At 26.7% G+C, this 16551-nt stretch overlaps 1 protein-coding gene across 1 annotated transcript; it reads right to left on the bottom strand.

Moving 5' to 3' along the window:
• Positions 1–15010: 15010 nt before the first annotated feature.
• On the bottom strand, positions 15011–16073 carry LOC128964478 (uncharacterized). Its single transcript, XM_054311079.1, has 2 exons — positions 16027–16073; positions 15011–15473 (listed from the first exon to the last, which is right to left on the bottom strand). Exons 1-2 carry the CDS (start codon positions 16071–16073, stop codon positions 15011–15013), a joined length of 510 nt encoding a protein of 169 aa, XP_054167054.1.
• Positions 16074–16551: the final 478 nt, after the last annotated feature.

The raw sequence follows: 16551 nt of genomic DNA, 5'->3' as shown, positions 1-16551 counted from the left end.
GTAGAAAAAAAACTTATTTAATATATGAAATTATTTAAAAAAACAAACATTTTATTGAATAAATCAAATTAATTGAATATATATTTTTCATTTATCTGTCTAATCCTTCCACAAATCTAAAGCCAAGTTCTTGAATACCTTTATATCTTTCGACTAAATTGGTGCCAACATTAAGAAATTCAGATAACTGTGCTCTGTTGAGTGCCGGTAGAAACAATTTGCGCCAATTGTATTCACTTTTGTATACAGGTGATGATCTAGTTTTATTGAACGTCCATTTGTCATAATGTTTGTCTGACAAATACGGCACTTYCATATATTTGTGACTACGCGTATAGAATCGGATGTCCGGTCGGGTCATTGTTTTGTTATCCCAGCCTTTGTTGTAACAGACAGTACAGAGACCGACCCAAAGGTATAATGAGTCGTTGGCCGACCAATTGKGGTCATCCGAAGCAATGAACACATTAAACGTATCTTTAAAAAATCCTTTGTCATAGATATTAAAAGACAACGCGAATACTAAATGACCGACCGTTTTGCCTTTGTGTCGATACTTATAGATAAAGGCGTCTGAGATGTTATCCAAACGCATTACCGGTTCAATTGAATAGTGTATAATAGTTTCGGTCAAATCTTTGGACAATTGAATCCAATCAAAATCCATTATTTCTGTTACATTTCTACTTATAAAGTAAATGCCAAAAACATATTTCCTTAATTGGTTGTCACCCATCACTTCTAGAGGACAATCACAGCTATTGATAGTCAGTGAATGTAATCCCTCGCCAACGATAATAATGATTTGTCTGTAGGGCAGACCAATTGTCCAGTTGGCGATTGAACTTTTATTAGGACTGTAAGGGGTCTGGACTCTCATAATACCTTCGCAACAGTAAAAKGTGTCTTCTTTAAGAAGTGATGTACTAAAAGTTTTTGGATTTTTTTTCATTTTGTACACTTGTGTCACACAAAGTAGACCATCGTTAGAGACAATTAGAGCCAATCGATCAGATAAATAGGTTGTATTACTCATAACTGGAAATCTATCGCAATCCATGGCCACAAAATCAGATGAATAATTGAGTGGTGAATACATACCCCAAACTGGGAACGACAGACAATGTCTTTCCAGTACTCTGTTTACTAAACGAAGTTTTAAATCTTTTTTTTCAATCGATACTAAATAACAAATTAGTTGTGCAGAATATGTTGGACATCTGGACACTCTTGTATTTGTAGGATTGTCCAAAAATATAACTGATCGCATCTTTGACTCTACATTGTCTTTTTGAACTAATGCAAGATATAAACCACAAGTGTATCCATTGGGAAGATCGTCATAAATATTGTGAGACGGTAGAGGTTTGTGTTTGGCAGTCATCAACACTGGAAATACCGAATCATTGAATAGATATTCCACTCTTTGGTTATACTTTGTTCGGACTTTTGATGTATTAATCATTATAATCTCTGACCCGAACTGCATATTTGTCGGTTCCGTCCAACATATGAGCGCCGATTGAATTATATTATCGTAGGCCTCAAATTGACCGATAATTCTATCCAATTGTTCAACAATACTGTTTGGCGGATCTTTCACTTGTTGTGTGCCAAACACCGGTGCAATAATAACTGGACTATTGTTTTGTGGATCAGTTTCCTGAATAGTCATTGATTTTCTTCCTTCTAAACCTAAGCCTTCTCTTCCGTAAACAGATCTTATTCTTCCTGACTTTAGGTACAATGGTTTAGCATTGGTTGCCATTGTCTTAAATGTTTGTGTTTTAAATGGACACTTAAACGTTCATCAAATGTATGCACTTATGTGTAAAATTGAAATATTTAAAAAAAATATTTAAATAATTTTGAATCTAAAATCTGGTGACATTTAAAAGTTAATTATTGACTTAAATCTATATTATAGACAGCCAGTAAAAAGTATTGTTTTTATGCATTTATACATATATAAAATGTTAGTTTTAGTATTAATTATTATTTAGTTAGGTTAGTTTGGGGGGAGTATGAGGTTAGGAAGTTGTTGGGTGGGTGGGGATGAGTATGGGGCAAATAATTTTCTAATGGCTGTCTATAATATAGATTTGTTCCCATTTTTATGTTACTTTTTATCAGAGGTGGCAAAAAAATAAGAAAAAAAAAAATGAATTTATTTTTATAAAAAAAACATTTTATTGAATGAATCAAATGAACTGAATCTGTATTTTTTTATTTATCATTTATATATATCATCCAGAAATCTAAAGCCAAGTTCTTGAATACTTTTGTATCTTTCGACTAAATTGGTGCCAACATTACGATATTCAGACAACTGTGCTCTGTTGAGTGCCGGTAGAAACAATTTGCGCCAATTGTCCTCATTTTTGAATACAATTTGTTCAGTTTTGTCGAGTGTCCACTTGATATGTTGGCATTCCTGCAAATACGGTACTTCCATAAATAGGTGACGTCGCGGAAAGTATTGGATGTCCGGTCGGGTCATTGTTTTGTTGTCACGACTTTTGTTGTATACGACAGTACAGAGACCTACATAACGGTATAATGAGTTGTCGGCCGACCAATTGGTGTCATCCAAAGCAATGAATATATTGAATGAATCTCTGAATATTCCTCTTTCATAAAAATTAAAACACAACGAAAATACTAAGTAACCGATCGTTGAGTTGTTGTGTCGATATTCATAGATATAGGCGTCCGAGATGTCATACAAACGCATTACCGGTTCAATTGAATACCGTTGAGTAGTTTGGGTTTGGGTTAAATCTTTGGCCAATTGAATCCAATCAATTTCTATCAGTTCTTCTAAAGTGTTTCTTATACAGTAAATTACATAAAAATATTTCCATAATTCAAGTAATTCCGGACAATCACTACTATTGATAGACAGTGTATGTAATCCTTCGCCAACGATAATAATTAGTTGTTTGTATGGCAGACCAACAGTCCATTTGCCGACAGATGTTTTAATATTGCTATAAGTGGACCGACATCTCATAATACCTTCGCAACAATAAAATGTGTCTTCTTTAAGAAGTGATGTACTAAACGTTTTTGGATTATTTTTCATTTTGTACACTTGTGTCACACAAAGTAGACCATCGTTGGAGACAATTAGCGCCAATCGATCGGATAAATACCTTGTATTACTTAGAACTGGAAAACTATCGCAATCCATGGCCACAAAATCAGATGAATAATTGAGAGGTGAATACATACCCCAAACTGGGAACGACCGACAATGTCTTTCCAGTACTCTGTTAACAATACGAATTTTTGAATCTCCCTCTACTCTTGATTTTAAATAACAAATTAGTTGAGCCGAATATGTTGGACATCTGTATACTGTTGTATTTGTAGGATTGTCCATAAATATAACTGATCGTATCTTTGACTCTATTTTGTTTTGCTCAATCAATGCAAGATATAAACCACAAGTGTATCCATTGGGAAGATTTTCATAAATATTTTGAAGCGGTATAGGCTTATGATTTGCAGTCATCAACACTGGAAATACCGAATCATTGAATAGATATTTGACTCTTTTGTGATAATCTGTTCGGACTTCTGATGTATCAATCAGTATAATCTCTGACCCGAACTGCATATTTGTCGGTTCCGTCCAACATATGATCGCCGATTGAATTACAGTATCGTTGGTCTCAAATTGACCGATAATTCTATCCAATTGTTCAACAATACTGTTTGGCGGATCTTTCTCTTGTTGTGTGCAATATACCGGTGCAATAATATCTGAATTGTTGTTTTGTGAATCAGTTTCCTGAACAGTCATTAGTTTACTTTCGTCTAAACCCATGACTTCTCTTCCGTAAACAGATCTTATTCTTCCTGACTTTAGATACAATGGTTTAGCATTGGTTGCCATTGTCTTAAATGTTTGCGTTTTAAATGGACACTTCAACGTTCATCAAATGTATGCACTTATAAATAAATATACTGTATATAAAATTGCATAATAAAAAAAATATTTACATAATTTTGAATCTAAAATCTGGTGACATTTAAAAAATTAATTATTGACTTGAATTTTTTAATCAATGATATGATTTTTTAAACATTATTCTGAAATTATTTGCAAATAACTTTGATTTTTGATTTCATTACTTTTGACTTTTTTTTATCAGTGGTAGCAAAAAATAAGGAAAAAATTACATGAATTTATTTAYTGTAAAAAAACATTTTAGTGAATGAATCAAATGAACTGAATCTATATTTTTTTTTATCATTTATATATATCATCCAGAAATCTAAAGCCAAGTTCTTGAATACTTTTGTATCTTTCGACTAAATTGGTGCCAACATTACGATATTCAGACAACTGTGCTCTGTTGAGTACCGGTAGAAACAATTTGCGCCATTTTTCCTCACTTTTGAATACTAATGGTACAGTTTTGTCGAGTGTCCACTTYTCATACTGGCTTTCCTGCAAAAACGACACATCCATAAATTGGTGACGTCGCTTAAAGTATTGGATGTCCGGTCGGGTCATTGTTTTGTTGTCCCAACTTTTGTTGTATACGACAGCACAGAGACCTACCCAACGGTATAATGAGTTGTCGGCCGACCAATTGGTGTCATCCAAAGCAATGAATACATTGTATGAATCTCTGAATATTCGATTTTCATGGAAATTAAAACACAACGAAAATACTAAGTAACCGATCGTTGAATTGTTGTGTCGGTATTCATAGATATAGGCGTCCGAGATGTCATACAAACGCATTACCGGTTCAATTGAATACCGTTGAGTGGTTTGGGTTAAATCTTTGGCCAATTGAATCCAATCAATTTCTATTAGTTCTTCTAAATTGTTTCTTATATAGTAAATCGCATAAACATATTTCGATAAATCAGTTAATTTCGGACAATCGATACTTCTGATAGACAGTGCATGTAATCCTTCGCCAACGATAATAATTAGTTGTTTGTATGGCAGACCAATAGTCCAATTGCCGACAGATGTTATACTATGGCTATAAGTAGACCGATATCTCATAACACCTTCGCAACAGTAAAATGTGTCTTCTTTAAGAATCGATGAAACAAATGATTTTTTGTTATTCATTTTGAACACTTGTGTCACACAAAGTAGACCATCGTTAGAGACAATTAGCGCCAATCGATCGGATAAATACCTTGTATTACTTAGAACTGGAAAACTATCGCAATCCATGGACACAAAATCAGATGAATAATTGAGTGGTGAATACATACCCCAAACTGGGAACGACCGACAATGTCTTTCCAGTACTCGATTGACAACACGAGCTTTTGAATCTCCCTCTACTCTTGATTTTAAATAACAAATTAGTTGAGCCGAATATGTTGGACATCTGTATACTGTTGTATTTGTAGGATTGTCCATAAATATAACTGATCGTATCTTTGACTCTATTTTGTTTTGCTCAATCAATGCAAGATATAAACCACAAGTGTATCCATTGGGAAGATTTTCATAAATATTTTGAAGCGGTATAGGCTTATGATTTGCAGTCGTCAACACTGGAAATACGGAATCATTGAATAGATATTTGACTCTTTGGTGATAATCTGTTCGGACTTCTGATGTATCAATCAGTATAATCTCTGACCCGAACTGCATATTTGTCGATTCCGACCAACATATGATCGCCGTTTGAATTACAGTATCGTTGGTCTCAAATTGACCGATAATTCTATCCAATTGTTCAACAATACTGTTTGGCGGATCTTTCTCTTGTTGTGTGCAATATACCGGTGCAATAACATCTGAATTGTTGTTTTGTGGATCAGTTTCCTGAACAGTCATTAGTTTACTTTCTTCTAAACCCAAGCCTTCTCTTCCGTAAACAGATCTTATTCTTCCTGACTTTAGATACAATGGTTTAGCATTGGTTGCCATTATTTGTATGAATATGTCTTAAGTGGACACTTAAACGTTCATCAAAAGTATACACTTATATATATAAAACTGATTTTTTAATGAATTGAATAGTCTTTAAATAATTTTGAATCTAAAACGTGTTGAAATTTAAAAGTTAATTGTTGACTTGAATTTTTAATCAATTATAATGATGCCAACCTGTCACCTAATATTAAAGTAATCTATAATTTTTATTAACACAGTTATAATTATTTTTACTCAAATTAATTTTATAAATTTTATTTATCATTACTAAGCTTAGTAAAAAAAGGTGAAACAATATGTCTCGTGTTGATTTAAAGGAATAAATGTATTTTATAAGGACTCACCTAACCTAACACTACTAAACTAACCCAAACTAAACTAACCAGTAATATAAGTGAATATCAACAATCAAATCAGTTAACAATGTGAGTCCTTATAAAATACATTTATACCGAATTAAATTAATATTAACAAATTTGTAATTAACAGGTTTTTATTTTATGAATTAAAAATAGTAGATTATTAGTAGATATGTTTTAGTAAAAAGTTAGATTTTTTTTAATCAATAGTTAAACTAAATATAGGATTGTATTCACGAATATAATGTCTTAATCTAATCGAAACTTTATCAGTTTTTGACATTTTGTTTAGTATTATTTACTAAATTTATTAAAATATAAAACTATTTAATCAATTAATAAAAAAAGTAAAACATGTTAACTACTATTATATAATTATTCATAATTATACATCTCGTGTTAGTTTATATTATTATAATAAAACGCGCGACTCATTGTTTCACCTTTTTTACTAAACCTAATCATTACTATTATTAATACAGTTTAAGTTAATTAAAATTTTTATTTTAAAATTCTTTCGATCTTATTATTTTTTAACAGTAATTTATTTTATTAATATTTATATATAATAAATATGTTTAAATAATTTAAATTGGAAATTTATTTGCAAATTTATTATTTATTAATTAAAATATTTTTTATTTTATTTTATATTATTATATATATTTTTGGGGGTTCTTTACTATAGCTGCCACTTGTTGTTCACGCGATTAATATTTAATACAATTTTAACGATAAATATACTAATGTCGCGTGAATTACAATTAATTTATTATACATTAAATTAGAGAATATTTTCTATCATATGTCTGTATTGAAAGTTATCTATTGGTATTATGGTATTATAAATTATTAAAAAGTATTATTTATTACATAACCTGGTGTTCGCCTCTCATTAAGCTTTATAATGGTATTATGTTAACATAACCTATATTAGTTTTACCTAACCTGGTGTTCGATCCGCAACCTTAACCTAATTATAATGGTATTACACAAATGTTAACATAACCTAACCTAATGTATTAGTGTTTGCTCCGTTACCTAACCTGGTGTTCGATTTAACCTAATTATAATGGTATTACACAAATGTTAACATAACCTAACCTAATGTATTATGCTCCGTTACCTAACCTGGTGTTCGATCCGCAACCTTAACCTAATTATAATGGTATTACACAAATGTTAACAACCTAACCTAATGTATTAGTGTTTGCTCCGTTACCTAACCTGGTGTTCGATCCGCAACCTTAACCTAATTATAATGGTATTATACAAATTTTAACTTAACCTAACCTAATTAATTTAATAACTTATTTGTTATGTAGAAAATTTTTTTAATTTAACATTTATTTACAATAAAAATTAATTGTAATTCACGCGACATTAGTATATTTAGCATTAAAATTGTATTAAATATTAATCGCGTGAACAACAAGTGGCAGCTATAGTAAAGAACAGCCATATTTTTTTTGTATTAAGATAATATTATTACTTTATGATAATATTTAAAAAGTCTAAAAGTTTTGTAAAATCAATGATCATTATTTATAATAATAGAGATTTTAATCATATTTATATTTTTACACAACAACTAATTATTCATACAAAACATGTGTAACTAATGAAAAACAAAGAAAAAATTATTATAATTATCTATTATTTTACTTTTTTATACTAAAAAGTATTTTATTATAATTATTTTTATTATATAATATTTACTTATATTTAATTTGTAGTGAAATTATAAAGTTTACAATATTTATAAATTTTTCAAAAGTTATTATTTTATATTAAATTACAAAAAAGTCGATAAATATTTGATGATTACTTGTGATAGTTTGAAAATATTTTATTTAAAAAAAATTGTTATATTAATATTATTTTGTTATTCAAAAAACATTAATTTAATTATATATATATTTTTAAATGAATACAAATATTTATTTAATAGATTTTTATTTAGATAAATGTACATTAAATATGATAGTTTAATTTATACATTTGATAAATTTGTTAGTAATTTATTATTTAATTTTGGCCATATTATAATTTATAGACTTACTGTACATTGTAGAGTATTTAATTGTAAAGTAAATTATACAGTTTCAATAATATATATATATATATATATATATATTTAAAAAATATTATTTAGTATTATAACTACTTGTTGGAAAATTTCTATGACAACTATTTTATAAACTATATTATTATTATTATTATTTTAACTAAATAAAAAATTCTATTATGTATAGTATATATTTTTTTATATTAAACTGTTTAACAAAATAAAAAATATTGTGTCAATTGATTTTGTTTGTGTTGTTGTTATAGAAGTTTTCATTATAATTAATCAATATTACCTCTAAGATACAAAATAATAAATAACATATAGTATGCGTTTAACTTATTTTTTATTGTTATATTTTATACACTATATTATAAAACAGTTAAAAATATTATTCTAATAGAAATTAWAGTTAAATTATTATTATAAACAAAACAGATATGTCTATCAATGGACGTCAGGGCCTAAACTTTAGACCAAATGCTGGCAAATCAGATGACTATCTTATTGGTCAACAATTTTTCAATGATAACGACAACGACGAAGACGAACGTGAACTACAAGACCCGGAATATGGAGGTCTCGATACTGAAGACATCGACTATCAGTACAGTTGCAGTGATTTTAGCAGTAGTTTTACTCAAGAGTCAGAACAAACACAACAACAACATACCGAGTATTACTACAATTACTGGACATATCCGCGGGAGCTGTCTGATGATAGGGAACTGTTACCATCATCTATACGCCTATGGATCAACTCGTATAAAGATCCGGAACGTGAGTTTTGCAAAGTAGTGGCCACCTATTTGTTTTCATTTATTATCGGTTTGCAAGTGTTCTCCTATGTGGTGTCCAGTTTTGATTTGCACCTAACAGTGCCCTATTGTGGCGAAATTAAGGGACAGTTAGAGTTCGAGTGTCATTTGTGGTTGTTTTTGTTTGCATGGATTGCGGCTTTTATTTGTATGGCTATAACAATGGTATTCAAGTATCTGTTGTATGTGTGCTGGTGGTCACAGAGAGTCAAAGAAAAAACAAACTAATTCATGATCAACTAACACGAGTCACACAATATATACTATATATATATATATTAATATAACTTATAACTGGCCTATCCAGGCCTACCCTGGCCTATCCTGGCCTATCTTGGCCTATCCTGGCCTATCCAGGCCTACCCAGGCCTACCCAGGCCTACCATGGCTTACCCTGGCACACTTTACTTAAACATAAAAATGCAATAAGAAATTTGTTGCATTTTTATAGAAAAATCTAATACTTAATATTTTTGTTTTTGTTTATTAACATTTAGAATTTAAATTATTATTATTAGTATTTTGTATTACATTATAATTATTTTATTACAACATTAAAAATAAGAAATACTATACTTTATTATTGTGAGACTATATTTAATTTGATTGTTATTAATTTATAAATACATTAAATATAAATTATTGTTTAGTTATTTGTAATTTGAATAATATATAAATTAAAAATTGTTCAATGTTTATTAAGTTTATCAGATGAATATACTGTATATTATAAATAATATTATAAAAATAATACATATTTTTAATTAATAATAAAAAATGGTAAAAATATCGAAATTTACATACAATTTGCATTTAAAAAACATTATTAATATAGTAAAAGTAATTAATTAAAAAACACTTTATATACTATTAATGCATATAATGTTATTTTTACAGTATGTATCCATTTTACTAATGTGAAATACTATGATTGAATAAATATTATAATTGTTATATATATTATAAATATTAAATACAATAATTTACAATAAAAAAATTAAAAATATAATAATATAAATTAGTAAACATTTTCACACTAACAATACGATATAGACAATATCATCTGAGACAATATCTTTGTATTTATTAATACATAAATATCATAATGTTTTATAAATAATACATAAAAATATATAAACATTAATAAATAGTCAAAATTAATAAAAAATTTTCATTAAATTCTTATAATGACTTAATATTATACAAATAATGTAAACAATATTACGATATAAATTAGAAATGTTAGCCAATCGGTTATTTTATATTGAATTTTGTCGTCCATAGTTTTTTTAAAAAAAGTATTATATATTTAAAATGTATGTTTATTTGATGCCATTATTCAACGTCAACGTAGAGACTACCTGTGAATAAGTCGGTGGAAAGTCATAGTTAGGCGGTCGAGAAAACTCCGACGGATTCAGCGATACTAGCGATTGGCCGACAATCGGTCGGCCACTGCCTGCCCGTTCAACAACAACTTCGCTCTCGTCCAACAACAATGTGGTCGACACTTGACTCGGCTGTCGACTGGCCCGACTGTGCACAGGTTCAGCTACAGGTGATGATGATATCGGCAATGCTGTTGGCTGGTATGTGCGGCTTTTGGTCAAACACACTGTCAAAAACAGTTTAATGAAAGTAAATACCAGCAATACTAGGAAGAGGTAAGTAATCTTAATAGAGTAGTCCGATTTTGACAACTGTGTCACTTGAAGTATTATAATCATAACACTAATGCCCAGTGCTATGGCCAGCCATATTGGCCAGGTAGATCTTTCACTTTCACTATCGTTACTGAATAGTGTAGCCCAACCAGTGAATAAGCGTCGACCTTATAAAATGTCAATTAAATTTCAATAATTGGTTCAATAAATAATTTTCATAAACATCAATCAATATATCAATAATCAAACAATAACAACAATCAATTAATTTAATGTTTAGTTATATAAAAATTTATAGAGTTATTAGATATCAATAATCAATATTAATAGTATTTAGTATTAAGTAAATAAATAACTTGCATTAAGATATTTAAAAAATAAAATATATTATATAACATATACGATATATATATTGTATATAATAAACCTACGGGATGTTGTCATTTTTATATCCAAATTTATTAATTTACCTTGTATACAAAATCAAATTGATACAAGCAATCGCAATTATTAAAATTTATAGAATTAATATAACAATTTTAAAAAATGCATTACACAAACAAAATGCATGCTGATCATTTATTATATAATTTTTGATTGATATGTAATTTTTATAAACATTACACACACAAACACACAAAATAATAACTGTATTATTGTTTACAAATGTCAGACACACACAAAAATTATAGAAAACACTGAACTTTCAACATTTATATGTGAAAACAATATCCAGTAAAATGTTTTGGTGTCATATGAGAGTTGCAAACACACACACAGAATATTCTGTATTCTGTAGGCATATATATATATTGTGTGCATTGAATTGAATGTACAGTTATTTTTTCCATTGACGTCACCCCAAAACAAGTGGGTTAATCGATTTCCCCAGAAATGTGTTTATTGAAAAAATATTATATACCAAAAATAGAGTTTATATATATAAAAATATTATTACATAAATCTCTCATTAGAGCTAATAGTTTGTTTAATAATAATTATTACTTTTTTAAATATATACAAATTATTGATTATTCATATTTTAGTCTATTACTAATAATATTTTATTTATTAATATTTTCGTGTTAATATAAACAATTTAAAGCTTATTGTAAATAAAATTATACTAAATATATACCGGTATTATTTATATAAAGTATTAATCTAATTATTTAATGTAAATTAGATCCTCAATAGATATTCTGCTAATTTTAGATAATGTTATTTTATTATCTAATATTTCATTCAATTTTTGTAATTATATGTTTACTTTTGTAAAGTAAAATAGAAATTTTATTTTAGAATATCTAAATACAACAAATTCTTTATATAAATATTTTTTATTAATATAAATATATTACAAATATTTACTTAAGATATATTTTATTTTATAAATCAATATTACAGACAAATTATATTTAACATTTACATAAAAAATAATTATTGTTTTACAACATTCAATATCCAAACATATTTAAAGTATTGTTAAATATATAATTTTTAGTTTATAATTAAAATATCACTTTTTTATATAATACAATACAATGTAGCAAAAATATATTAAAAATTACAATAACAGCAAAAATAAAACTATTACAATAGAAATTGATTGTTATAAATAGCATTGATAAGTAAAAAAAAGTTTTAATTGTACAGTATTATGACAACAACAAAAACAATATTTGAAAATACATATTTTAAAAAATTATCTCCACTATCTCCCTGTGCTTTGGTGATGGCAACAGTAGTGTCAGTATGACCTGTAATATTGGTAACAATGTTAACAACAAAATTATGTTAGCATTGGTGAGCTCATTGCGCCAAATAATTATGACTATCATATAGACAGCTATGAGGGCCAGGCGTAGCACATAATAGTATGGTCCACGAAACTGATGGACATAATAGTCAACTAAACAACGTTGTTTGCATTGTTTAAATTGACTATTAATACGATTACGTTGTCTATTGCCCAAGGCTATAAGTGCACCTTGCACAAAAATCAATGCAAATTTAACATAATTAATATTGTCGTTTAGCCACACCCATCTATTGGCAAACAATACCAATGAGATCAGATAGATAATTATGATGCCTACGAAAGCCATGGTATGGCTTAAAAATATACAATACAAACATATGGACCAAATTAGCTTGGTTAGTTTACAGCATGACCATTTTTCATTGACTGTCAATCCGCCAAAATTRTTATCAAACAATGATAATCGTTTTTGTCTATGATTTAAACAATAAATTATTATTACTGTTAAAACAAAAGTTTAATGTCATATTTTATCGATTAAACAATGAATTCATTAAAAATAATTATATAATTATATAAATTTATATATAAATGTGTGATAAATGTTTGAAAACATTTTTTTATATAAAATACCAATAATTATTACTATATTTTCTACTTACTCTATTATGTCATTACTGTTATCGCCAATAGTAACTGCTAGATTAGTAGTGTTTGGCTCAGTTAGATTTAATGACATTTTTTGTTTTCAAAAAAAGCTTATCTTGCTTATTTACATATTAAATTTATAGTTAATTATTATATCCTAATTGTATATAATTTATATATATATATATTTATTTATTTAGAGTTTGAATATGATGTCACTATAAATGCAGTTATAATAATATCTACTATTTTTAGTGATGGGTTACTATAGATACTGGGAGTTGGCTTAATGTGATGATGACAACAATAATACTTCAATATACCAATAGTCAAATGTTTAAGTGATGTTAAATATCAAAATTATTATAATCATTACATTATTATATAATCTCATGTTTTTGTAAATATCACATGTTTATGGTATACAAAAAAAATATTATTGAGAAACCACTATAATTATTAATAAAAATATATTTTATTTAGTAAATATATGTACTGACTTTGTAGGCTTATGTGTATTATATAAAAATAAACAAATACTTTAATAAAACATATTTAATTACATATAAAAATTTAAAAAAAATCTTTTTCTAGCTAATAACCAAAATAAAACTAATAATAAATTTAAGTAGTTATACGAAATGATAAATAAAGATAGTCATTAATTTTTATATTAATGTGTAATAATAATAATAATACAAAATAGTAAGTCTTATTATAATTTTAGATAATATTTAATAATAAACAAATTGCATGTTTTAAAATAGTTTTTAAAARCTATAATTAAAAATTGTGCATATAATGTAAATTATCCTTAAAGTAAATTGATTTTTTATTTAAAAAAMATATATTATATTGTATAATAAAAGTTTAATTATTTAAAAAAATATATTTTATTTATTATATATTTATAAATAATTTATTTATAGTTTTTATGTACAATTATTATTATTATTTTAGTATAATTAATAATAATATTATAATTAAAAAGGAAAATACCTTATTACTATTACATTAACAAATTATTGCAAATAAAAATGATTAATCACTGACAATAAACTTTATAACATAAGATTCAAATGTTTTACAATACTGTATTTAATAGGCTCTATCTTAAAATCAGACCAGCATCAGACTCCCGACTCATAATGTTTTGTGAATATCTATTAAACTATATTTTTAATATAAAAATGACCACAAATGGCAAAGTTATAGATAATTTTATCAATATATTTATAATTAATTATTTTTTATTTACTCTTATGATTGGCAATAATTGCATCAGACCTCTTTTAACAGGTCTGATGCAATTATCTGGCCAATCATAAGAGTAAATAAAAAATAATTAATTATAAATATATTGAGTCTAAAATTATCTATAACTTTGCCATTTGTGGTCATTTTTATATTAAAAATATAGTTTAATAGATATTCACAAAACATTATGAGTCGGGAGTCTGATGCGGTCTCATAGTAAGATAGAGCCTATTTAATACTATAATACATTAGTTATTGAGAATATTATAATAATTATGCAAAAATTGTCATGTACAAATTAAAAATTTTTTGTTTAAATCAACTAAAATGACAAATTATTTGATAAATAKTAACAAATATTTAATGTCTATTATAATTAAAAAAAATAATAATAATATTAATAATGACAAACCGTTTTCATGATTATTATATACTATAGTAAACTGAGTACTAAATTGTTAAATAATATGTATAGATATATATATAAAATAAATTTAGTGTAATTTGAAAGTCATTTATTTAACGTCATTAGCGAAACTGCCTGCGAATAACTCGGCGGTAATAACGTCTCGTATTTCGGCGGTAACGACATTTGCGACGGACATCTAACCGATAGCCGGTCGGCAGTAAGTGTATGCCTTCGGCCGTACGGATCCATACTAATCGGTATATCTATATTGTAAACACTGCTCTGTCGGCTCTGCGATTGCGGTGTCTGTCCGCCGGCACCGCCGCCCAACTCAATGGGTTGTTCGTCATTTTCATACTTTTTTGTACAGTTTCGGCAAAACACAAATTTCATTATCATTATTACCAGAATAATGGTAAACATGTAGGCAAAATAGGTGGCACGCGGCTGCATGGATCCCGGTGCCACATACAGCAATATGTCAATGATAATAAGGCCAAATATGATGATCAATGCACATGATGTTTTCTGGTTATTCACGTACGATGATGTCGATGAATTAAATCTATAGTATACGCGATAAAATACGTGTTTTTTAAAAATAGATTACAAATAATGTTTTCTAAATTTGAAATAGAAATGCTGTCTAAATATTAAATTTAAATGTAATATTTTAATTAATTTATGCTTTAATAAATTGATTAACAATCTGAATGAATTATTATTAGTATTTTTATTATTATTATACATAAGTTACACCCATTGACATTAATCTATTTATTGACATTTTTATTTTATTATTGCATTGTGTTATATAAAAAGCTCTAAAAAATTAATATATATATATTTATATATTAAAATTTATAGAAGTTATATATATATATATATATATATATATTTCTGAACATTATATGTTTAATTTAAATAAAATAAYTTTCAACTGATTAGTATTAGTTTTTTGGTTACTTATAGAAAAACAAGTATTATATACTAAAATAATAACTGTAATAAAATAATGTTAAATACTTTTTTTTAATAGAAATGTTAGATAAAGTTTATAATTAAATAGATTTTTTATCTGGTTTTTAAAGTTTTTATTATTAAATAGCATTACTTACGTAGATCGTGATCTATGTGATAATCCCATATAACGTAAAACTGGCATTGCTATTAATATAAATGTGTAAATTTTTTTTGATATTTTTAAAATATTACTAGAAATAATATAAATATTATATAACTTTTAATAATGTATAGTTTATTATAAGTTGTATTGTATTATTGTTATAAATTGTCTTAGTGATATATAAAATTAATAATTATAAAATTTAACATTAAAATTTTATTTTATTTTATAGCATGATGTTCAAATTGACTTTAATAACCAGTTATAAACTGTTTTTTAGCCTTTACAGGCAAATTTAATTTATTGCATAACTATTATAATAATAACAAACACACAATTTAATGTTTTGAATATATCATGTTAAACAGCATTATATACTATATAATAATATATGACTATAGAGTATTATATATATATATATACTGTATATTACTGTAAGCTAAGATAGCATACACAGAATATTCACTATTGAATATAAATGTATTGCAATGTCATGTGTACTCTAGTATAGTATGTG

The sequence above is a fragment of the Oppia nitens genome, unplaced genomic scaffold, assembly GCF_028296485.1.
Source record: "Oppia nitens isolate AA-2021 unplaced genomic scaffold, nextdenovo-longstitch-racon4-pilon3 scaffold15_pilon_pilon_pilon, whole genome shotgun sequence".
NCBI classification, from domain to species: Eukaryota; Metazoa; Arthropoda; class Arachnida; order Sarcoptiformes; family Oppiidae; genus Oppia; species Oppia nitens.
Note: the sequence above shows the minus strand (reverse complement) of the source record. Positions and strands in the feature narration are given on the sequence as shown.